This window comes from Oryzias latipes, chromosome 22, assembly GCF_002234675.1.
Source record: "Oryzias latipes chromosome 22, ASM223467v1".
NCBI classification, from domain to species: Eukaryota; Metazoa; Chordata; class Actinopteri; order Beloniformes; family Adrianichthyidae; genus Oryzias; species Oryzias latipes.
In genome coordinates this window covers 14,770,341-14,795,283 of record NC_019880.2, presented here as the reverse complement: position 1 = coordinate 14,795,283, position 24,943 = coordinate 14,770,341, and the positions used below count along the sequence as shown (strand labels likewise).

Here is a 24,943-nt window from a genome sequence, read left to right as displayed (position 1 = left end):
TTAATTTAAAACAGAAATATATACTCCTGTACACAAGGTGGCGCTGCACAACTTCACGCTTCTTAAAGTCGCTTTTCACTCAGAAGAAGAGAGCAAGTATTTACGCGCTTGTCAGAATCGTACAAAGAAAACATGAATATTTCCAGCACCAGTAGCTCCAGTTCCAGCGATGAAGAAATTATTGTTCTGTTGAATGATGAAAGATGCCGGAAAAGACGCATATTTTGGGTACATCCCATAGTTACAAGAAGAGAAGAACATGGGGAGTTTTATCGACTGGTACAAGAGCTGAAAATGTATCATGAGCGTTTTTGGGGATATTTTAGAATGTCCGTCATCATCTCTTTGCGGCAGTGTAGACGCTACTTGCATCTATCTTCTTCGCTGGTATGTGTGCTCAGCAAGACAGTTTTGTGTTTAAGCGCCCCCAAGTTGTGTTTTACTGTAACTTCAGAAGCTCAAGACACGTGTGCAAAAGCGCCATTCTCATTGGTCGTATAGTTTTTGACGCGGCGCGTCAAACCAAGAAAACGAACCCGAGGCGTTTTTATAAAAAGTGACGCTTTGACGCGTGGCGTTTTTTCGCGTCAGTGTGCACACTCACATTGATGCCCTTTGTTTAGTCACGAGGCGTTAAACGTCGGCGAATATCGCGCGCGAAATTTGTCCCGGTGTGTACGGGCCTTAATGTTTAAAATAGTAAAAGGCTCTATATCATGCTTTTCTTAAGGTTTTCACAGTAAACTATATCCGGAATTAAGATGACTCAATCTGTGAGGCTTCACCTTTCTGTCTTAGTGGATGCCGACCATTTCATGACATCAACCTAGAGCCTGCTTCGGCAGCGTGTCTGCGTTTCACCCATGAAAACAAACAACATTTGAACTTTTGCAAAGATTGATGTGCATATTGTTCATTTGAAAGGAAAGTGTTTTGCTGATCACAGCTATCTCCATGGAGAAAGTGTGTGTGTGTGTTAGCTCGGAGGCAGAGCTAGCAACACAGACTCTCCCTGGAAGGGGCTGTTCCTCACTTATCTATCTCACAATGTGACAACCCGCTCAATTTCGTGGGTTGGGAGGGGCTGGTGCTCAGAGCACAGGTTTTTAGAGGAATACTCTGAAATGCATGAATGAATCAAAATACCACTTTGGGGTTGTTTTTGTGAGGAATGAACACTATTATACACTTAAAAGCTCAAAAAGTTGATTTTGCCTGATATAGGCCCTTTATGTCTATGAAGGCTCTCATTCATCCAGGTTGCTTCCATCATAGTAGCTTTAGGGGCTGTCATCTGGACTTAGCTTTTAAAATTAGAAGATGATTCACCTCTTATCTAAGAGGCTTTGTCAATTCTAAGGCCGGCTTTACACTGCAGGTCTTGTTACTCATATCCGATTTTCTGACTATATCCGATTTTTTTGACGACCCGCTTACATCATCTTTTAAAAGTGACCCTTCTCTGATTTCTGCATTTACACTATGCAATGCTGAAACTATCAAACGTAGACGTTCTGAGGACTACATAGCTGTATTTCCGCATTCCGCGGACCTCCTTAAGACTTTTGTGACTGCGGTCGTCATGGAGGCAAGGCGGCGACGGAAGGAGGCGTTGCCTTGGGCGCTCCTGAGGGGATGCACGGGGGAGTGAAAGGGAGGGCTGCTCGGCTTTCTCTAAATTTGAATGAGGAAGTGTTTGCAGACGTGCTGTACTAACAGTTTGATCCAAGTGTTGAACCTTTCCTGCGCGATGACTTCTCTTTTCCGACCGTGGTCAGAAACACACTGGAGATTTCCTCGGGGTTCTCTTTTCCGTTCTGAACCCTTAGCCTCCAGAGTGGGTTAAGAAAGACTCCAAAACTTTTGGGCGAGACACCTTCTTTTTAATTTTCGGTTCTCCGACAGTCCCCCGCTCCGCGCTCACACCCGCTCTCCTCTCCTTAAGTTACACGCACACACACACACACACACGGTCCCCATCATACACGTCCCCCAAAGAAATAAACGTCTTCTAGCCCGGTCCATAGCAACGGTGTCCCGCTTCATTAGTTACCGTTTGCGTCCGGACCGGACATAACAGCGGTTTCCAACTACGGTCTTAAGCCTGAAGGCCTGTTCACACCGGGACGAATTTCGCCGGCGATTTTCGCCGACGTTTAACGCCTCGTGACTAAACAAAGGGCACCAACGAGAGTGTGCACACCGACGCGAAAAAACGCCACGCGTTAAAGCGTCAAAAAAAAAAACGCCTCGGGTTCGGTTTTTTTTTCTCGACGCGTCGCGTCGAAATCTACTCGACCAATGAGAATGGCGCTTTTGCTCACGTGTCTGGAGCTTCTGAAGTTACAGTAAAACACAACTTGGGGGCGCTCAAACACAAAACTGCCTTGCTGAGCACACATACCAGCGAAGAAGATAGACGCCAAGTAGCGTCTACACAGCCGCGAAGAAATAATGACGGACATTCTAAAATATCCCCGAACCAAGCACCAGTTGGAGCTACTGGTGCTTGAAATATTCATGTTTTCTTTGTTTGATTCTGACAAGCGTGTAAATACTTGCTCTCTTCTTCGGAGTGAAAAGCGACTTTAAGAAGCGTAAAGTTGCGCAGCGCCACCTTGTGTACAGGAGTATTTCTGTTTTACATTAAGCGCCATCTAATGTCAGGGAAGGAAATTGCATGTTCACTCCACTCATCGTCAGCGAAAATCGCCTGGGTGTGAACACAAAAAACGTGGCGAAAAACGCTGGCGAATAACGCCTGGCGAATATTCGTCCCGGTGTGTACGGGCCTTGAGGCTGAAAGGTAACACGCTGACAGCAAAATCAGCACAAAAAGCACCTTTAGTCATGTGATCTCAGTTGGTGGTGTCCTGAGTTGATGTCACTGAGGAACGACTCGCATTTACTGGGGAATATCCGATTTGTCTGCTTACATGGCACACGCAAATGCACGTATCCGATTCGTTTCCGATTTATTTCCACATATGAGAGAGGCCTGTATCCGATCTGAGAAAAACGGAATTCATGCACTTTTTTCCTGCTTACACGTTCACCGATCATATCCGATCTGTGCCACGTGAGAGGAAAAGATCGGAATTGGGTCACTTGAACCACGCAGTGTAAAGGCGGCCTTAATTAGCTGGTAAAAGAGAGGGGAGTAGTCAGACCTGAAACTGGATGGTATTGTCAACTTAGCCTACATGGTTTTGGGTCGTTAAGAGTCCTTTGTCCTCAGCTGTTACGACCCAGATGGAACTGGTTCGGTTTGTTTGGGTTCAGAACACTGCCGTAGATGGATGGAAGAAATAAACCTGAGACCACCATTCTTATTTAGAGAAGGTTTATCCTTCTTGACAAAGATGGCTTCTTTCACTCCTCGATCAAACCATCCTTTCTCGCTAGAATTCCGACTTCACTGTCCTCGAACGAGTGGTTTGTGGCCTTCAGGTGGAGGTGCACTGCAGACTCAGGTCCACTTGGGTTGGCTCTGCGATGTTGGTACAGTAAACCCTTGTTTTTCGCGGGGGTTACGTTCCAAAAAGAACCCGTGATAGGCAAATTCCGTGAAGTAGAATCCTTTTTTTTTTTTTTTTTTTTTTACAATTATTATACTATTAAATACTCTTTTATACATTGAAAAGAAAGAACAAACCATTTTACAGGCTCAAGCATTTGTTTCACAAATCAAAATACTTTAAAAACATTTTTTTCAACAAATAACTCTGTACTGTACTGTCCAATGATAATTTTAATCATCAATGTGAACAGAAGGCTTCAAATTGCGGAGATTAGCCCCACCCACCGCGACCCTAGTAATTGGATTAAACGGGAGAAAATTTAAAATGATTCTGAAAAAAATACAGAGTAAAGTCGGAAAATAGTGACTCAGGTGTATTTCACTGCTCTTCAGACTGAGCCGCTGGATCCTGACTCCGCTCTGCAGTGTTTTCTTCTTTTGAAGCCCGCGGTGCAGGTGTGTTTGTTCGGGAGAAGAACATAGTGATAGGCAGTTGTTGTCGCTCTTTTTTCCATGGGTTTTAGAGAAACTTGAAATTGCAAGAGAATTGGAACGTACGTAATGTAAATTTGGCAAGCTGTTTTACGTACGTGTACATTTTAAACTGCAACGTTATTGACGCACAGGCAGAGAAAAACTGGAGTGACTTTTTAGCCAATCAGAATGCACGTTGCACAATCCACGATGCAAATCCGTGAAGTAGCGAAACTGTGAAAAGTAAACCATGTTATAGTGAGGGATCACTGTAAAGCCGCTTGTGTAGAGGTTTTTTGGTTTCTCCTATAGATTGTTCATTCCATTTCTCTTTGCAGTGGATAGAGTACACAACGTTACTCTGTTTGTCGCTAGGAATTTTGTTCTTTGGATGAACCAGTTTTTGTCTAAGAGTATTAACTGGTTTGAGATGAACTGGGATGTTATGTTGTCTGAAAATCCTTTTTAGTTTTTCAGACAGACCTGAGATATAAGGAATTGAAATACTGTTCCCCTATGGCTCTTGTTCCTTCTTGTCTTGTTTTCTTGTATGTTGGGATCTGGTGAATGCCCAGTTGGGATATCCACAGGTTTGGAGGGCTTGAGGGATATGTTGCTCTTCTTTCTTTTTTCCGTCAGAGTTTGTGGGCACCTCCTGGGCTCTGTGTTGTAATACAAAAAAAATCTCTGAGTTAAAAATTGAGGATGTTGTTCTTGAAAGAGTAAATGAAATAAAATTTCTGGGAGTAATTTTGAATCATACATTATCATGGAAACCACACATAGCGCATGTTCTCTCTAAATTGTCCAAATCATTAGCCATCCTACATAAAGTCAAGTATTTTTTAAACACAGCTACGCTGTATATTCTATATTGTTCCCTCATAATTCCTTATTTGACCTATTGTTTAGAAATCTGGGGGCATAGTTACAAGTCAAATACAAAACCTATTTTTATCCTGCAAAAAAAAAGCAATTAGAATTGTAAATCACTCTTCATACAATCAATCCACAAAACAAATATTTCCTAAATTAAGGGCAATTAAATTTTTTGATTTAGTAGATCTTTTATGTTTAAAGTTAAAAAACAATGTGTACCTGCCAAAATACTGAGTTTGTTTGAAATAAAAGTTAATAATTATGATTTTCGAGGTAAAGATATGTTTAAAAAGAAAGTGGTTAGAACTAATGCATTAAAGAATAGTATTTTTGTTCAGGGGGTCAACATGTGGAATTTATTATCAGACGAACTGAAAAATGCAAAATCCATACTGCACTTTAAGAAAATGTATAAAGTTAAAATGTTTCAAAAATACCTTCTGGACTGAGAGACTTTGGTGGTTGTGAGGTCATTCTGAGAAGTGTTTGTTTTGTTTTTTTGTTTTTTTCCTCTTCTTTTTTTTATTTTCTGATTTAAGGTTCTAACAGTTTTTAGGTAGATGTGATGTTTGTATTCAGGGTTGGGGAAATAAGCCTTGGCTTCACCCAACACCTTTTTCGGTTAATTTTGTTCAATTTTTATGTTATTTTTTATTTATTTATTTATATTATTATTATTTTTTTTCAATGTTTATGTTGACATTGTTCAGTGTCAATGTTTATGTTGATGTTTTTAAGTTTGTTTGTTTAACATAACCGAAATAAATGTTTCTCACGATAATGTCCTGATAACGCCTAGTTTGTGCTGTAAAGGGTGGTTTGAATCAAATAACAGGTACTGATCTGTCTGAGTAGGCTTCCTGTACACTTCAACCTGGAGCTGTCTGTTATCTCCAATGATCACTGCACAGTCTAGAAAGGATAGAAAGGCTAGGGTGTGCTCCTTTGTGAACTTGATGTTCTTGTCGACTGCGTTGATCAGATCTGTGAAAGCCTCCACTTCCTGGATTTTGATGTTGACCCTAGTGTCATCCACATATCTGAACCAGTGGCTTGGAGTAGTACCTGGGAACGAGTCCAGGGCTCTTCTCTCGACTTCTTCCATGTACAAGTTGGCCACAATGGGCGAGATTGGAGAGCCCATAGCACAGCTGTGCCTCTGCCTGTAGAAGTTTCCCCTGAATTGGAAATATGTGGAGTTGATGCACACTTCCAGCAGTTTGCAGACGTGGTCTGGTGCCAGATTTGTTCTGTCATCGACAAGCTACTATATAACAGACTGTACCCGGGTAATACCATTCCCTGCAGCCCCTGAACCTATTACTATATAGGCCCTGTAACTCTTATGCTATCCTAGGCACTTTAACATTGGGAGTTGGGTCATCTAGACCCACTAGACAGTGCTCTGAACCTTTTTTCTTCAATGATTTGTGATCTTCACTGGTGTCCATGGATTACATGAAATCTTTCCACCTTTATCCACCTTTGTTATGGTAGGGAGAACACGTCAATGTAAGGGTGGGGTCATCTAAAGGCCTGTTCACACTGGGACGAATTTCGCCGGCGATATTCACCGATGTTTAACGCCTCGTGACTAAACAAAGGGCACCAATGTGAGTGTGCACACCGACGCGAAAAAACGCCACGCGTCAAAGCGTCACTTTTTAAAAAACGCCTCGGGTTCGTTTTTTTGGTTTGACGCGTCGCGTCGAAAACTATACGACCAATGAGAATGGCGCTTTTGCTCACGTGTCTGGAGCTTCTGAAGTTACAGTAAAACACAACTTGGGGGCGCTCAAACACAAAACTGCCTTGCTGAGCACACATACCAGCGAAGAAGATAGACGCCAAGTAGCGTCTACACTGCCGCGAAGAAATAATGACGGACATTCTAAAATATCCCCGAACCAAGCACCAGTTGGAGCTACTGGTGCTTGAAATATTCATGTTTTCTTTGTATTATTCTGACAAGCGCGTAAATGCTTGCTCTCTTCTTCTGAGTGAAAAGCGACTTTAAGAAGCGTAAAGTTGTGCAGCGCCACCTTGTGTACAGGAGTATTTCTGTTTACATTAAGCGCCATCTAATGTCAGGGAATGAAAATGCATGTTCACTCGGCTCATCGTCAGCGAAAATCGCCTGGGTGTGAACACAAAAAACGTGGCGAAAAACGCTGGCGAATAACGCCTGGCGAATATTCGTCCCGGTGTGTACGGGCCTTAAGATAGCACAAAGGTTAAAAAAATCTTTTCTTTGACAACATGAGTAGATATCATCACCTAAATCTTTAAGCATTATATCTGCTTCGATTAAATAAAGAACATCCTACTTTTAATGGCAAATATAGCCAGCAAGTTTTTCCGACTGAGAAATCAATCTATTCTTCAATCTTTTGTAGCTGCTCCTTAAGTTTTTCAATATGATCAGGAAAAAGCTACGCTCCGACTGCTGATTTTTTGATTGTTTATTTTTCACGTAACCAAACGAATCACCGTGAAAAAATGAAGAAAAAAAAATTACACTTTCAGAATACACATATACATAAAGATTTACAAAATTACAATGTAATGAAACAATGTTACCGTGTGCCCTCTGATCACATTTTAAGGAGTTGCTTTTCTATTTGAAAGTCTTTGCACCATGCTCTGTTCCGTCTTCTTCAAGCTTGTTATCTGCTTTCTTTCTTGAATCGCTAATGCTGCCCCATCAGACTCTTTATGACCAAACGCATGGACAGCGCATGCACAGTCAATTTCACCACAAGGGGTCAGCAATGAGTCACATAAAATTGAACAAATAGAACATTTACAAAATGAAAACATATTTTGTGACAGCTACATCTTTACTCATGCAAAAGTTTAGTATTTTTTACTGTTTTTATGAGTATGCAGTATTTGCACCTTTTAATGTTTTGTTGTTGATTAAAAAATTATGGTAAGTTATATTTTAGTCACTTTTACTCAATGTAGCCTTTTTTAAAACCCGTTTTCATTGTTTAACATAAAGTTATTTGTAACATTTCTAATTTTTATTTTGTCTTTGACAGTACTTAAAATGTAATTTTATGTGAATAATTATCTTTTTTTATGTCTTTCAGATAAAATAACCAGCACTGAACCACCAGGTTAGTACTTTCTGATTGTCAATCAATCAATGCTTTAAAAATTCACTATGGGACTGTAAGAAAATGTAACATAATTCACGTCCTTCTGTTTGCAAACAGTTAAACAAAAACTAAAAAGGATGTGAACATTTACGGTATTAGTAATGTACTGTATAATAAAAATGCATATTTTTTGTCATTATATTTCTTTTTGAAATCAATTATCGTACAAACACAAAGCCACATCTGACATCACCTACAGTGTTGTTTTGATTGAAAGAAAAAAAAATCAAAATTCAAGTAAAACAGAAACAACTTGGACATCAAAATCCTTCTTTTAACAGCCTCTAAAGATAAAAGAAAGTGTTTTAAATATTTCTATCAAATAAAATGTGGTTAATTTAAAAAAACTTTAGATGCCTCTGAATCATTTTGTCAGACATTGAGTTGAAGTTACACTGGTCTTCAGTTTGGAAGAATCAATGCTTTTTTTTCCCACACTCACTTTTAGCTTCACTGTGAATATGTGCATCTATTTTATACTCGTATGTTTTTCAGCCTCTGTAGAAAAGTGTGGAGCTCCTTGCAGTCCAGAGGACTTCACTTGTACCAATGGCTGCTGTTTAGATCCAAACCTTCAATGTGACTCAGTCCCACAATGTTCAGATGGCTCAGATGAACATGACTGTGAAATCGGTAAGCCCTTGCTTTAAATTAGTTTTACATTTGAAGCATAAAAAATATATTTCAATATTTCTTTAAAGACCAGCTAACTAATAAGTAATGTTCTGTGTGTTTCTCAGTGATCTACGATCCAATCGCGCCGATGAAAGAAGAAAGGGGTGACAATTAAATTTTGAACTACATCTTTTTAAATTCAGCACATATTTTTGCTCCTGATTATTTGTCACCACGTAATATTTTATCTTTTTATTTCTGTTCACAGAAATCTGCACAGAGACTCCAGACACAGGGACCTGCAGAGAAAGTTCCACAAAGTGGTACTATGAGCCCTACCAGGAGGATTGTTTTCCCTTCAACTACAGTGGCTGTGGAGGAAATGAGAACAAATTTGACACAAAGAACTACTGTCAATCTTTTTGTCGTGGAGTAACTAGTGGGTTCTCCATCATTCTAAAGTAGATTTTTTATTTATTATTCTTCATTCCTAATAATGTAAATGTGTCCGTCTCGTTTTCAGAAGCGGATGTATTTGCACTACTTAACAATAAGAAGGAGAACAGTGGAAGAACTGGAAACCTCACAGGTAATACGATATTATTATTTTGTAAATTAGTGGCAGTTTTTTCACTCATCTTTGTCAAACAGGTGTGACAGCGCTAAAGGTCCTCGCGGTTATCTGCATCCTCGTCCTCCTCGCACTCGTGGGGTACTTCTTTGTGAGGAGGAGGATTTCCCAACATCTACCGGTGCTGGTTATACAAAACACCACGGCTGAAGGGGAGACAGACTCGGCAGTCTACAAAAGTACCACAAACCTTATCTGACCCTCTCAGTTCACCAACGTCCTGTTTGACTGCCATAAGCAGAGGGTAGAACAACTTTAATCATCTTTATCTTTTTTGCTTGGCATTTTACATGGGTTAAGGGTCAAATATTTAAATTCTAGTTAACTCTAGAAGTACACTGATCAGATCAGAATAGGCATCTGGATTCTTATTTTTTTGAAAATCTAAGGATTTTTTTTCCCAGATTACCAGTGGTATTTTTCCATTATGTACTTTAGTCTGTTTTATCACTTGAATTTTTAGGGTTTTAAATGCACTTTTTTCTTTTTACAAATGCACACTTGTGAATGATGTTATTCATGATTAAGTTTTTTTTTTTCCAGAGTTTTAAAAACCCTATTTTAGGTGTCTATGTGGCCTTCCTGCAGGGACAGAGAAAGTGGCATGTATCTGTAAGAGAATAAGTCATTTTCTTGTGTCCTTGACTTTGTATCGGTTCTGTTCGGGGATTCTGCAGTTTTCAACCATTCTGGCCCGTTTCTCTGAGTAAAACCCAGAAGGAGCAGCAAAGCAGCTAAAATAAAACAGAGTTTTGTATTTATTTAGTTACCAACGTGTTTAAAATGTCTGCAGCAGAAAAAAACGAGCTCCAACTCAGGCGGAAGTAATACTTTTTAAGATTTGTATCTGAACTATTGTTTTATTTTAATCAATAAATGTTGAAATACTAAGAGAAAATAACATTTTTTCCTGAATTTGTTTTTTCATTTTTATTTTATTTTATTTTTTTGACTTTGGACAAACGCTCACGAGTTCTAAAACATAAGACACTGTGAAAATGAACATAAAAGTTAAAAATGCTTCTTCTGCTAAACACATTGAGTCTGCTTTGGTGACCCATCATTCCATTGTTTATCACTGCTGTTAATCTAATCCCAAACGCTTGTGCAGCATGAAATAATGTGCTTTAAATCTTTTATTGTTTTGATTTAACAAACAGATCCTAAAGAAATTCACACTTTTTACCAATATTTTACTCGGCAGGATTCTCAGATCACACGCAGGCCTGTTGATTTAGTGGCAGCAGATAGACTTTAGTTTATTTTACAGTTTCAGAAGATCCTCGGCCACAAATTCACAAGTCTGACTTAATAAAAATTAATCAATGCTAAAAAAGAAAGTATGAATTATTGTTAAAATGATGAAAAATGAAAACATCTTCATCCAAAGAGACAAAATTGAGGGTAAAAAGAGCTGCTTCGGTTTCTGAGCCTCAGTAACAGACACCATGTTAGATAAATACAGCAATTTGATTGGTTAGAATCTGGAACAATCAGCAGTTGTTTGATGGCTGCTTTGTCGCTAAACTGAAAATAATGTCAGCAAAATCAAAGATAAGGAAAAAAGTGATATGACACACAACGCATGCAAGAACTTTTTGGCTGTGGCAGTTTTATCACGCTAAGTCGTCAGCTCAAAGTAGTCAGCAAAATCAATGATAGGAAAAAAAGCGAGATTTGATAACAACACATGCGAAAGCATGTGTTTTGCAAACGCAAAAAAAGTTTTTGAAAGCAAAAAAAAAGATTATGAAAGCAAAAACAAATTTAAAAGTAAAATACAAATAATTGAAAAGCACATATTTAGCATTTTCATTTGCAACTTAGAAAGTTTTGTGTGCAACGTGGTGGCAGAAATATCACTCCAAAATCAAGAGAACGGTACCTGTCTAACTAAATTTCAAAATTATGGTACCCATTGTGAAATGTGACGGTAGTGGGGGTTCATTTAAGTGAAAGGAAATCTGTTGAACGAAGGTTTCTGATGTCTAAGTTGTTTCTGTTTTACTTAAACTTGGATTTTTTCTTAGTTGAAACTAAATAGATGAGATGGTTTGCAGGTCATTGTCTCTATTGCTTCCTCTGGTTGTCTGCGCCATTGCTGTCCTCTGGCCAACCACCTCTGCGCTCTCTAGATGACCGCCCACTTTGCCCCTGGGTAAAACCGCCACTGACTCATAAGACATCGGTTTCTCGCGCTTCTGCTTCCTTTTGTTCTGCTCTGGGAACAGGAGTGGTGTTGTTGTCAGTCATTTTTAAGTCTCAACATTCCGGTTCTTATCCAGTCATCTCTGAATCAATCTTGTTTTATTATATTTTATTTCACGTTTTGGCATTTTTTTTCCTATTAAGAGTGTAAAAACTTACTTTTTGTGTGACAAGACTCCCGTTTATTTCTGTAGTTTTATTTGGACAGGGCGGAACAAATCTAAGATGATTCCAGGAGCGCCTGCGCTTCTTTTTCTGTTTGTTTTGGTGAACACCTGTCTGAGCCAGCAGACAGGTGAGCCGTGCTTTTCCAAATTCATGAAAGGACAGGAAGATTTTGTTCTCGACCCTGAAGAGTCAGTGAAACACGGGGCCACGTTCATCTCCGCGCCGAACCTGTCTCGAGAGAAGGACTGTCTGGCCGCCTGCTGCAAAGAACCGAGGTGCAACCTGGCTTTTTTCATGAAGAGAGAAGATGAACATGAACCCATTCAGTCCTGCTTCCTGTTGGACTGTCTGTACATGGCCAAATACGTCTGCCGCTTTGCGAGACAGCAGGGATCATTTACGAGTTACATCCTGGATTCTGTGTTTGAAAAAAACCTAAAACACGAACCCAAACAAAGTAAGAACTCACATTTAACTTCCTCCCTTCATAGGTTATGAATCTCACACGTTTGACTTCTGGATTGAACCCAGTGTAGAAACAGAAATACCTCGTAGTATGTCAGTTTTACAAGTAATCACTTTGTAGCTTGTTAATGAGTTGTTTCAGACTAAATCCACAACAGCAAAAAATATTAGGGGTGTGACGATTAATCGATTTCTATTCCGACAATCCAACTTGATTGATCTGTTTTAGAGGTAAGATCGGGCCTAAAAAATCCAGCCTGACCCGACACAGGCCCGCGGGCATTAGAGCCGAACCTGGCCCAAACCCGACCAATTAACTTGATTTGCAGGCCCGAGCCCGAAGCAAACCCGAAATTTCAATTTATCCCATAGTATTTTTGGCAGAAAAAAACGCAAGATTTCTTAAGGTTAAAATATCTAAATATCTTTATGATCATGATGAATGCATTTGCACAACAGAATAACGCTGGAACACAGAATAAGAGGCTAGGCAAAGAGATTGAAAGAGAGATCTTGATGCGCACTCCCTTAATTACGTGGAGAAATACTGCAGTCGCGGCGGTGCGTGTTTGCCTTTTCAGTTCCCCTGTCTGAAGTTTATCCTTGACTTCTTGCTGCTCCATATCGGGGATACCTAAACAAAATAGAAGCGGGCTTGCGGAGGGACGATTACATTCAAGACACGTGTGCAAAGCGTGCCTCTGCCTCTGCGCTTCCTGTTTAGTGGTAGTTCTATAGCAATGACCTTACAGCGCCTTCTCTGTTTTAACAAAATTATTTATTTATAACAAGTATTTCTTAGTTTAGTATCCACACATCGTTTTAGTATACATTTTTATAAACATACTGTAACGACCCAGAGTTTGGACAGAGCTGCGGGTGGCCGGCACCCCCCTCTTTATGCCAGTTGCTGGACCGCAGTGTATGTCAATCAACGGTACGCTGGTGACTGGTGAGATAGAGGGGGCGGGGTCTACCTGTGTGTGTATATGTGTGTATGTGTGTGTGTGTGTGTGTGCGTGCGTGCGTTCGGTGAACATTCTCCCTCTGAGTAAGAAGAAGCTGGCTGTGCCTTTCGGTTCGTGCCGTAACCGTTCTGACACACAGGATTAATAAAGAGCTGTTTGACAACCGCCCCCCTAGGGAGCTTCTTTGCAGCCATTACAACATATTTATTAAAAAAGTCAGCGAGAGAGAAGCCCTACCCGAACGTAATGATTGTCATTTATTGTTCGGGTCGGGTCCTGACTCGGGCTCGGGCTTAAGATCTTACCTCTAATCTGTCTGAAGTCGAATCGACATCTACCATTTAAAAAAAGCCTTTAGAAATCAGATAAATCGCTAATCAAATCAATATTTGAAAGTGCCATTTAGATTGAGACATGGTAGGTTTATTTTAGTACAAGATCCAAGCAGATGGATCTGACTGAGGCAAGTTGTTAATCGAAAGAACCTATACCATTATAAAATTGTTTCAAAATGAAACAAATTGAATCGTTCTTGTAAAGTACCATTCGGATTGACATCACAGCAGACAACACACACGTGATGGCTGTAAAAAATGATTATGCCATCATTACAGAACAATGTGTGGAAACACTGAATTTTGCAGACATGTACCCACAGTGTGGTAGAATGTTGTAAAAATGTTCCCCTTGTGTCATTTTGATATGGCAAAACAACAGTGGGCTGAACTTGATGAAACTAAAATGTGACTGTATTTGTCATTCATTTTTGTTTACTTGTTTGTACAAAAGATTTGATTTACCGGTACAATTGATTATCTTGAGATAAATACAAGAAATCTGGAAAATTTCACCTGCACTGTTCAGTACCCAGGCATTTATCTCTGAGTCACATTGGTTGAATTTTTTTGCTAAAGATGTCATGGATCGATTGTAGGTCAGTGAAATGGATCACAATGGATCTTTCAAGAAGAAACAATATTGACTCTGAATCGGATCGGCAACCACAATTAATGAATTAATGATCGAATCGTTAAACTGGATCGTTACACCTCTAAATATGGATAGATTGAAGCTCAAAATCGTCTTTTTTGTAACAGCAAAAGACCCACTCCAACGTAAAACATATTTCACAAAATTGGTTTGGTGGTTTTAACAGATTTTTGTAGCATTTTTCTCATGAAGAAAATATGTAATGACTATTAAGCTTAAAACTGGATTTCTGAGTATTTTTTTATTCAAACAAATTTTTCAGAAGTGGACGAAAAAAATGCAGTTTGAAAAAGCCTGTGACCAACCAGTGTAAGGAGTAAAAAGTTAATTGAATTTTAAAATATATCAACATTCATTACCAGTGTTTAAAATGTGTATTTCTTTACCTTTTGGTCATGTTACACAACATATTCAGAACCAAAATGTTTCATTTTTAATCAAACACGCTGGGCAACAGTGGGGAACATCTTTCCCTTTCAGTCTTAGTTGCAGTGAATTCATTTTGGAACACTTTTGTAGCTCTGATACACCTTGAATTTTCTTGTTGCAGTACCAGATGCTCCACCAGTTGCCAACAGTGGGCCCGATGTATATATATTTTTTTAATAAACTTTATGATTCTACACAAATAGAACAAATATGTATGACAGGAACAATAGTCATAACAACAACAATGTCAGGGGATGGTACTTGTATTACAAAAAGATTACAGATGCTATGCATTGAAAATATTCAGAGACAGACAGTTTTCATAAATATGTATGGCCTTTTTGTTTAAACTATTAGAAATAGTATGTAAATAAGATTCTACTTCTTTAATTATTAAAGGGAAAAAAAGTTGTGATGAAGAAAACTTTGATTTATGAATATGAAATTTACCAAATATTATAATTAGATTAATTGCCAATTCTACGTTTGATCTTATATTTTTTTCGTGTAGGCCAAATATGATATGTTCAAATTTCATCCGATATTGTGAATCTAATTTATAATTTATAAAACGTGCACAATCTTTCCAAAGTTTTTTAGTAATATTACAATTCCAAAATAGGTGACTGATTGTTTCTGGGTGTTCTTTACAAAAGGCACAGTTGGGGTCAATAGTCTTCTTATATCTGATCATGTATTGATTAGTGGGATAGATTCTATGTAGGAGTTTGTAGGAGACGTCTCTCATCTTGTTATTAATTAATAATTTCTGATGCAGGGTCCAAACATTTTTCCAGGGCAAGTCAGGAATAAATTTTCTCCAATAAAAAACAGCAGAGGGAACAGTCCAGCCCAATGAAGCTGTGACACTGAATGGCATCCAGAGCAAAGATGACAAAGGAATTGTCACTTATGAGTGGCAAATGCTCTCTCCTTATCCTTTTGCTGTCATAGAGGTAAGAAAAACAACGCAGGTCGGACATTAAATCAGGCATGTCCAAAGTCTGGCCTGTGGGCAAAATGCTGCCCATGTTCACATTTCTACCAGCCCGCATGCCCTTATCATAAAACGTAGGCAGCCCCCAGCACTTTTCCACAACTGTGGGTACGATTTCTTGATTTGTATTTGGCAGAATTACGTCATAAACTGTTGTGAACCTGTGGCAACAACCGGAACTTCAAATCAGAAATTCTCAGTAATTTTGGTTCAAATGTATTCAAGTTGTTTTTTGTGAAAGAAAAAAAGGATTCAATTCTAAAAAAATTAATAAAAATGTTTACATTTATGTAATTCTAAAGGTTCAAAGAAGGCTGAATAGTTGGCCCTTTCAGCTCACAGTATTTGGCCCGCTTTGCAAAAAAAAATGCCCTGCATTAAAATCAATGGGTTGTTTAAGAAACTAAAAAGAAAAAAAATAAATCTTTTTTTTAAAGGGGTTTGTTTTCTGTATGTTTCTAATACATTACTGTATGTTTTTCTTGTTTTGCAGAAAACCATATTTCCTGACCAGGTTCTGGTTTCCAATTTAACAGCTGGGAGATACAAGTTCAATTTACCTGTCATTGACACCATCGGTCAGTCTGATTCAACTGTTGTCACCATTCTGGGGCCTCATTTATAAAACTTTGCGTGGGATTTGCGTCGGAAGTGGCGTACGGATGAAACATAGGACGTGCGTACACACAGAAATATTCAGATTTATAAAACCGTGCGCACGCACATCCCACGCATCTTTCCCTTTACAAATCACAACCAATTCTAAATGCAGCGCAGCTTTTGCGGCCTCATCACACGCCCATAGTTGCCCATAAATAGTCCGTGAAACGCCCACAAATGAATATTCATTGATTGCGAAACCATGCCAAACACGGAGAGAAAATCAAAAAAACGGAACTTCACTCAATGTGAAGTAGAAGTTATCGTTGGCGAGGTGGAAAAGAGGAGAAAAATGTTGTTTGGAGGGCACAGTGTGGGCATTACTAATGCCAAAAAGGCACGTGGCAGACACCGTAAATGCTGTAGCCTCACAACCTCGGACCGTGGCCGAAATAAAAAAGAAATGGTCGGACATCGAAGTCGAGGCAAAAAAAACGTCTAGCGCTGCATCGCCAGAGGGTGTCTGCCACGGGGGGGACACCGGAGCTGACCCCTCTTGATGAGAGACTGGCGGCAATTATTGTGGAATCCCTTTTAAGTTGAGTGGTGACTGAGGCGCAGGGGGACACGACGCACCACATGCACCGGGTGACACCCCCCCAAAAGCTCCAACAGGACGGCTCGAGGAAGTCGGAACCGGATCATAAGCCAGTCGTCCTCGTTTGCCAGCAAGTCTTCTTGCTGTCTAAAGATGCGTTCACTCCGAATTCTTCCATTTGCCACATCTTCTGAAGGCCTGTTCACACCGGGACGAATTTCGCCGGCGATTTTCGCCGACGTTTAACGCCTCGTGACTAAACAAAGGGCACCAACGAGAGTGTGCACACCGACGCGAAAAAACGCCAGGCGTTAAAGCGTCAAAAAAAAAAAACGCCTCGGGTTCGTTTTTTTTTTTTTGACGCGTCGCGTCGAAATCTACTCGACCAATGAGAATGGCGCTTTTGCTCACGTGTCTGGAGCTTCTGAAGTTACAGTAAAACACAACTTGGGGGCGCTCAAACACAAAACTGCCTTGCTGAGCACACATACCAGCGAAGAAGATAGACGCCAAGTAGCGTCTACACAGCCGCGAAGCAATAATGACGGACATTCTAAAACATCCCCGAACCAAGCACCAGTTGGAGCTACTGGTGCTTGAAATATTCAGGTTTTCTTTGTATGATTCTGACAAGCGCGTAAACACTTGCTCTCTTCTTCTGAGTGAAAAGCGACTTTAAGAAGCGTAAAGTTGCGCAGCGCCACCTTGTGTACAGGAGTATTTCTGTTTTACATTAAGCGCCATCTAATGTCAGGGAATGAAATTGCATGTTCACTCCACTCATCGTCAGCGAAAATCGCCTGGGTGTGAACACAAAAAACGTGGCGAAAAACGCTGGCGAATAACGCCTGGCGAATATTCGTCCCGGTGTGTACGGGCCTTAAGAGTGCAAGATCAGCCATTATGCGTCATTACGCATTGTGATGGGGCATTTTATTTCCCTCCATTTAATTACATCTGACAAGCTACAGATGTCGGTAATAATCGACGTGGAAATGGGAAATTGTTCAGCGCAAATGTAATTTCTTGTTGCTTTCTGAATGGTTGAGACATACGCCATACATTGTTTTATCAAAAATAAAACAAACTAAAGGTATATGCATGAATACCATAATTCTGTAGCTTAAGAAGACATGTTTTACTATGAAAACAACTTTCCCCAGTGGAAAATTAATGCATCTCTCTCTATCCATCTGTCTGTCTGATTGCACCTATATCTGCTCCGCCAGACGGACACATTGACGGGAATATCAGTTTTGTACATTATTTCGTTCTGTTAACTATATTATTTATGAGGACGAATTGCACAACATGCCAATATTGCAGAACATATTTCACTTTTCTTTTTGCAAATAAGTGTTCATTTGAATTTCTGTTGTAATTTTCGTTTGATTTTTTTGTTTGTTTCACTGCTGATCGATCAAACGGGTGTTCGTGTAGGCTGATAATTGTAAGACTTGCTTTGTGAAGTCGTCATGTAATTTCTGAGAGGCAGGATTGTCATTTTCACTTTCACGTGTTTCTTCCATCTGCCGATGGCGTCGCCGTTTCTCATTTCATCCGTTTTGTGCGTACGCCTGGGTCAGAGCTTGCGTGAAGGACCGCACATTTTCCCGTCAAGTTTGCTTTTTATAAATCTCAACTATTGCGTAGAGAATGGCGTACGCCTTCTTTTGTGCGTACGCAACGTCTATAAATGAGGCCCCTGGTCCTCACCCCTGAACAATGTATGGGTGAGTAACAACTAAGAAAAGATGGTGTGATTTCTATGAAAAGTTTAGGATCATTTGTGCTGGAAAAAAAAAGAAAAAAAAAGTTTTGTTCGTTCTTGGGAAATGGATGACAAGATAAAACTTGTCAAACATGACAAATGTTCACATCATGATGTGAAAAGAAGACACCATAAACAGGTTCTGCAAAGAAAACTGGAAAACTATGAGATATGGGAAAGTTTGATGCTAGATAACACTGTTTTCAAAGAAAATATCCAGAGGGAACAAATAATCCTTCTTCAACCTCCAACTCTGTTAAAGCCCCAACAGGCAAACCTGTCTCAGTCTTGGGGAAACTATAACACATGAACATTGGACACCAGGAAGTTGAGGAACACAGTTTGAGAGTGTGTCCCGTAAAGCAAAAATATGTAAATTACTGTACTGGATCAAAAAGACAAAAACAGAGGGATTGGAACCTTGGCTAAACATAAAATGAGATAGGGAGACAACTGACCCTTTTGATGTTTTGTTGTTGATTAAAAAATTATGGTAAGTAATATTTTATTCACTGTTATCCAATGTAGCCTTTTTTTACACCTTGTTTTAATTGTTATTTGTAACGTTTCTGTTTTATATTGTCTTTGACTGTACTTAAAATGTAATTTTATGTGAATTATTTACTTTTTTTTGTTAAAAAACTGAGTATGGAATTACATATCTGCCAATAAGTGAAAGGGCGTAAAGACAACTAACCGGGCGTATTTAGGAACTGAGTGAGTGAACCTTAAAACCGCGCAGGCGCAATCCTAACTGAGCAGTGATCTTGCGCGGTCAATTCCTTTTTGCGCGCTCATGTGGATTTACACTCAGTTTCTAAATACGCCCGCTTAGTTGTCTTTACGCCCTTTCACTTCTTGGCAGATATGTAATTCCATAGTTTTATCTTACTTCAGATAAAATAACCAGCACTGAATCACCAGGTTAGTACTTTCTGATTGTCAATCAGTCAATGCCTTAAAAATTCACTATGGGACTGTAAGAAAATGTCAAATAATTCACGTCCTTCTGTTTGCAAACAGCTAAACAAAAACTAAAAGGATGTGAAAATTTACAATATCAATAATGTACTGTGTAATAAAAATGCATATTTTTTGTCATTCTATTTCTGTTTGAAATCAATTATCATACAATCAATCATACAATCGGTAAGCCCTTGCTTTAAAATTGTTTTACATTCGAAGCATTAAAAATATATTTCAATATTTCTTTAAAGACCATCTAACTAATAAATAACATTCTGTGTGTTTCTCAGTGATCTACGATCCAAAAACGCCAATGAAAGAAGAAAGGGGTGACAATTAAATTTTGAACTACATCTTTTTAAATTCAGCACATATTTTTGCTCCTGATTATTTGTCACCACGTAATATTTTATCTTTTTATTTCTGTTCACAGAAATCTGCAAAGAGACTCCAGACACAGGGACCTGCAGAGAAAGTTCCACAAAGTGGTACTATGAGCCCTACCAGGAGGATTGTTTTCCCTTCAACTACAGTGGCTGTGGAGGAAATGAGAACAAATTTGACACAAAGAACTACTGTCAATCTTTTTGTCGTGGAGTAACTAGTGGGTTCTCCATCATTCTAAAGTAGATTTTTTATTTATTATTCTTCATTCCTAATAATGTAAATGTGTCCGTCTCGTTTTCAGAAGCGGATGTATTTGCACTACTTAACAATAAGAAGGAGAACAGTGGAAGAACTGGAAACCTCACAGGTAATATGGTTTTATATTGTAAATTATTGGCAGTTTTTTCACTCATCTTTGTCCCACAAAGATGTACTATCTGCCGGTGCTGATAGTACAAAAACACCACGGCTGAAGGGGAGACAGATTCGGCAGTCTACAAAAGTACCACAAACCTCATCTGACCCTCTCAGTTCACCAACGTCCTGTTTGACTGCCATAAGCAGAGGGTAGAACAACTTTAATCATCTTTATCTTTTTTGCTTGGCATTTTACATGGGTTAAGGGTCGAACATTTAAATTCTAGTTAGCTCTAGAAGTACACTGATCATATAGGAATGGGCATCTGGATTCTTATTTTTTTTTATAAATCTAAAGATTTTTTTCCAGATTACCAGGGGTATTTTTCCATTATGTACTGGTTTTATTTTGTTTCATCACATTTTCAGTGTTTTAAATGCACTTTTTTCTTTTTACATGTGAACACTTGTGAATGATGTTATTCATGATTAAGTTTTTTTCTTTTTAGAGTTTAAAAAAACCTATTTTAGGTGAAAGGTTACGTTACAAATAACCAATACAATTCAACAATCACTAATAAAATTCACTTGTATTCTTTGTGGAAAAGGCAAGAGAATTTTCTAAAGTTTTTGTCTAATGTGTACCATATACATTTGATTTTAAAATATAAACTTGACATTTAATGCAGTCAAAGAAGTTATTTTGCTTGTAAGTATTTGGTGTTTTTAATGGTTTGTGTTTTGTGCATCAAGGCAAAATTGGAAATAAACAATTTTTGTTAAAGTTTATTTCTTTTATTTTTAAATTTAATGCAGCATTCCATGAGCAATAACACACAACACTGCATTGAACCGTGTTTATTTAGCTTAAACTAATATAAAGAACCAAAATACAGACCTGAAGATATTAGAATGATCCTCAAGATCAGTTCAGTTTTGAATGAACAAAAATATAAAACAGATGATGAACAAATATGATAATGTAGAACAGTTCTGACCAAAATGATGTCAAACAGTGGAGGTGTGCCTTTAATTTTTCTGAAAGGGAAACTAAAATTTTGCCAAGCAATTTTAGGTTTTTTACCAACAAGGCTCACAACTTTAAAAAAAAAAGAATTTTTAATCTTATTTTGAAAGCTTTAGGTGTGATTTTAATCTATAAATGTTATCAAAGCATCAAGCAAATCAAGCACTACACTTGTCTGGATGAATGATGAGAGTTCTATTATACAGTCAAAACTGCACTGTATGTATAGTATTTTCTCTATACTATAGGGAAAACTGCACACAATTTCAAATTACACACACACACACACACACATATATATATATATATATATATATATATATATATATATATATATATATATATATATATATATATATATATATATATATATATATATATATATGTGTGTGTGTGTGTGTATTTTAAAATGACTGCAACAAATAAACTGTATTGCATTACAGTTTGATAGTAGATTCCACAAAACAGTTCCATTAATGATAAAGTTCAGTGTACAAAAGGGCAAAATGCAAAAACCTAAAATGAGAATGAATGATCTGCCCATGTAAGAACATTCATACTCAGACACTACTTATTTTTTAAAAGCTACTCTAAATCATTTGTACCCTTTGACTTGTGCTTAAGTCTTTAAACGTAATTTGTAATATTATCAAGTATCATGGCAAAAATATGTACTTTTCATAATATTTTCTAACAAAACAAAAAACTTCACTGAGTCAAATGTAAAATTTGTGACTGTTTTTGCAACACATACATATCCAGCAGATGGCAGTATTGATGTGTCAATCTCCAACTTTTTTTTTTTTTTAATGTGAATTCAGTCATCAAATCTTCAGTAACCCTTAGAGTAATTTAAATATACCAGCCTGCAGCTTTTTTCAGTCATTCCTTCTATGGGATCTTTGAATGATTTCCAGACACCACAATAAAAAGGGGAGCTGAGCACAAAAACAGAAAGAAAAAAGAAACATAAATTGAAAGCTATCAATAGAGTCACTGAAGGCATCTTTTGAGGGCCCCCTATTCTCCTGACAAGACCCAAATAAATGTAATTGACAGGGTTAGAATTTATATCTTTCTTTCACAAGAATGACTTTGTTTGGCGGTGAATTTAAGACTATTTTTCAAAAAAGGAAAATGTTGAATAATTGAAATAAAAATTAGAAAGATCAATAAAATAATAAAAGCTCTATAATGGTTGTAGTGAGGTTTGCTCTGAATGAAATTGCCAAGTTAGAACCGCAGACGCAGACGTCTACATACAAAACTATTTGCTTGTGAAAACAGGCGTTACTTTGGTGCGTTCAGGGTAATCTTGTAAATTAGCCATCCTTTAAAAGGCAAGCACTTTGATCAAAACTTCACTTTAGCACGCTGTAGATGTACCTTGGTAATTAGGAAATTTACGAGATAAATAAATATTAGCATGGACAGTGAAGAAATATAAGCAATATCTTTTCAGAATTGGTCGGATAAGAACACACGTTTCGGCTGTCGGTCAACAAATTCTGTGTGTTATTTTTCCGGGTGTCTGTGAAGGCAGCGCGCGTTCTTCGTAGGTCTTCAAAGATGAAGCAGCATGTTCGGTTGTTGGACGCAGTTAATGAGCTGTGTTTAGATGCGTTTGTGTGAGCAACATGTGAAGAGAGGAAACGGACGGACTTTATAGATTTTTTTTACATCAGTAAACCAGACTGAAAAGTTAAACTTCGAGTTGCGTTCACTGGAAGGAATAAGGGTTGGCGAATTCGGTAGGTTTGGGGCTTTTTTTTCCATCCTCAGCCTAATATCTACTCCCCTAATTTTAGCGTTTAGTGCTCTGCTTCTTAGTTTGTAAATGTATTGTTTATGAAGTATAATTATAAACTTTTTTTGTATGTGAAAAGCCCTTCTAATGAGAAATGTTCCTTTTTAACCTGCAAAAAAGAAGCTATTTTACCTGTCAGGTGCTGATTATCTTTAGTGATGCATTTGTAGGCTATGAAAGTGTTAGAAAACACGTCAAGAGTAATTTATCATACCCTTACATTTAGATTTTAGATGCATGTCTACCTCCAAACTTTAGAGTTTCAGTCAGATAAGTTCTGTTTGCCCTCAAGGCCAAAAACAAAAAAAAACTTTCTCGGCTGGCCAAACTTTGACCAACAGCTTTTAATGCCCAATAGATATTTTCCATTTCAACAATAAACCCCGAATGATCATGGAAAGAAAGAAATAAAAATAACAATCATTCCACCGTTGAATCATTTCCTCCCTTCCTGCAGCTCAATCCTCCCCATGGTGCCCACGCTTGGCCCTTCCAAACCTAATTGTTTGCTCTAATGAGCACCCCACTGGTGCAGGCTGAAGTTTGAAATGCAGTTTCTTTTATAGTTCAGTAATTCTTCCCACCACCAGCAGCTGAGGAAGAATAGGACAAAGAGCAATCAATTACTCCAGAAAAGTCGCATATTGTGCCTCTTTGACCTCACTTGACCTTTTGCACAATGAGGTCGAAACTTCATTTTTTGATAAACGTGATGAACATTGCTCCCTGTTCGGTGGTCCAGACCGGAAAAACCGGTTGCTTACGTCTCGGCGTAAAGTGGCGTTTTATCTGCAGAGACTATAGGGCTGCACGATATGAAGAAAACTTGCAATAATAGTGATCAATATTGAAATGACGATATGTCTTGCAATACATAAACAAACAGCAAAATAAAAGACAACTACTGCATCATTTCCATTTCCCAGCAATACTTTTATTTTGAAAAGTCACCATAATTTTAATTATACTGCAAATTATCTCAATTGGAGACTGGTGTGAACTTGAATATTGGGGAAACACACTAAAATACACTTATCTTCCTTTTCTGGTAGTACTGACGAAACTACTATGGACTACATTAAGGAAAAGTATACATAATGGTATCTCTCGCTATGCATCCTTCCAGAGTGAATGTTTTACTGTGGCATGTTCACAGTAAGTAAACCAACATGTTTGCTTTGCAAGGTTTTAAACATGTGTGCTGATATCTCACGGAGTTTCCAGTTGTTCTGAAAAGTCTCTCTGAAGGTGAGCTACTAGCAAGTATGCAGATATCTTGCTTTGCAAGCCTGCTAACATATGTAAATGTAATTTAGTGAAGTTTGCACCACGGCAAAGCGTCTGCCTCACAGTCAGACCACGGACAGCAAAATGTTATAAAAGTTGCACTTTGATAATCTTTTAATCTGTTTTGAAAGCATTCCCAGTGGTATTTTGGTTATGATTATGTAGTTTTTAGCCAAAATGAAAACACCTGTGTTGTTTTCCCCCCGTTTCCCATCATCCATCTGTTGACATGCTCTCCCGCTAGCTAACAGCCCCTCTCATCCCCAACCTAACATAACCGGTGCAGCAAAAATGGTGAGCAATGTCGGAGCTATCCAGCTGTGCAGTTTTGAGCCAGATGCTAGCTTAGACAAGAAAAACATCGATGAATCAAGGATACATCAGAATGGAGCAGAGCAGGAAGCTGGTACCTACATTACGGCTGCAATCTTTATCCAACAGAATTTTTCCTTCTGCTCCTGATTCACAATGATTTGAATAAAAAAAATACTCAAACACAATTTTTAGCTTAATTTTCTTCATATTTTCCTTCTATCATGAGCAAAATGCCACAAGAACATGTTAAAAACATCAAAAATTGTTTTACCTGGGAGTGAACCTTTAAGCTCAACTTTTACAGATCTTGACAGATGCAT

The 24,943-nt window shown here is 38.3% G+C and overlaps 2 protein-coding genes across 3 annotated transcripts in view; both read left to right on the top strand.

Moving 5' to 3' along the window:
* LOC101175207 (kunitz-type protease inhibitor 1) overlaps positions 1 to 20,691 on the top strand; it is a 28,282-nt gene extending 7,591 nt beyond the window's left edge. Inside the window, exons 5-10 of one of the 2 annotated variants that reach the window (XM_011490466.2) lie at positions 7,969 to 7,995; positions 8,533 to 8,670; positions 8,778 to 8,816; positions 8,921 to 9,091; positions 9,176 to 9,241; positions 9,304 to 10,184. In XM_011490466.2, coding sequence (XP_011488768.1) covers positions 7,969 to 7,995; positions 8,533 to 8,670; positions 8,778 to 8,816; positions 8,921 to 9,091; positions 9,176 to 9,241; positions 9,304 to 9,482 — 620 coding nt within the window. In that variant the 3' untranslated portion in view covers positions 9,483 to 10,184. Of the gene's footprint in view, positions 1 to 7,968; positions 7,996 to 8,532; positions 8,671 to 8,777; positions 8,817 to 8,920; positions 9,092 to 9,175; positions 9,242 to 9,303; positions 10,185 to 19,733; positions 19,773 to 19,876; positions 20,048 to 20,131 lie in introns of those variants that run through there. The other variant, XM_023951892.1, reaches the window with a different exon arrangement.
* Positions 20,692 to 22,765: 2,074 nt separating this feature from the next.
* LOC101174713 (pleckstrin homology domain-containing family G member 3) overlaps positions 22,766 to 24,943 on the top strand; it is a 37,898-nt gene continuing 35,720 nt past the window's right edge. The window contains exon 1 of the mRNA XM_011490462.3: positions 22,766 to 22,965. The gene's annotated coding sequence lies outside the window, so the exon portion shown is untranslated. The remainder of the gene's footprint in view (positions 22,966 to 24,943) is intronic.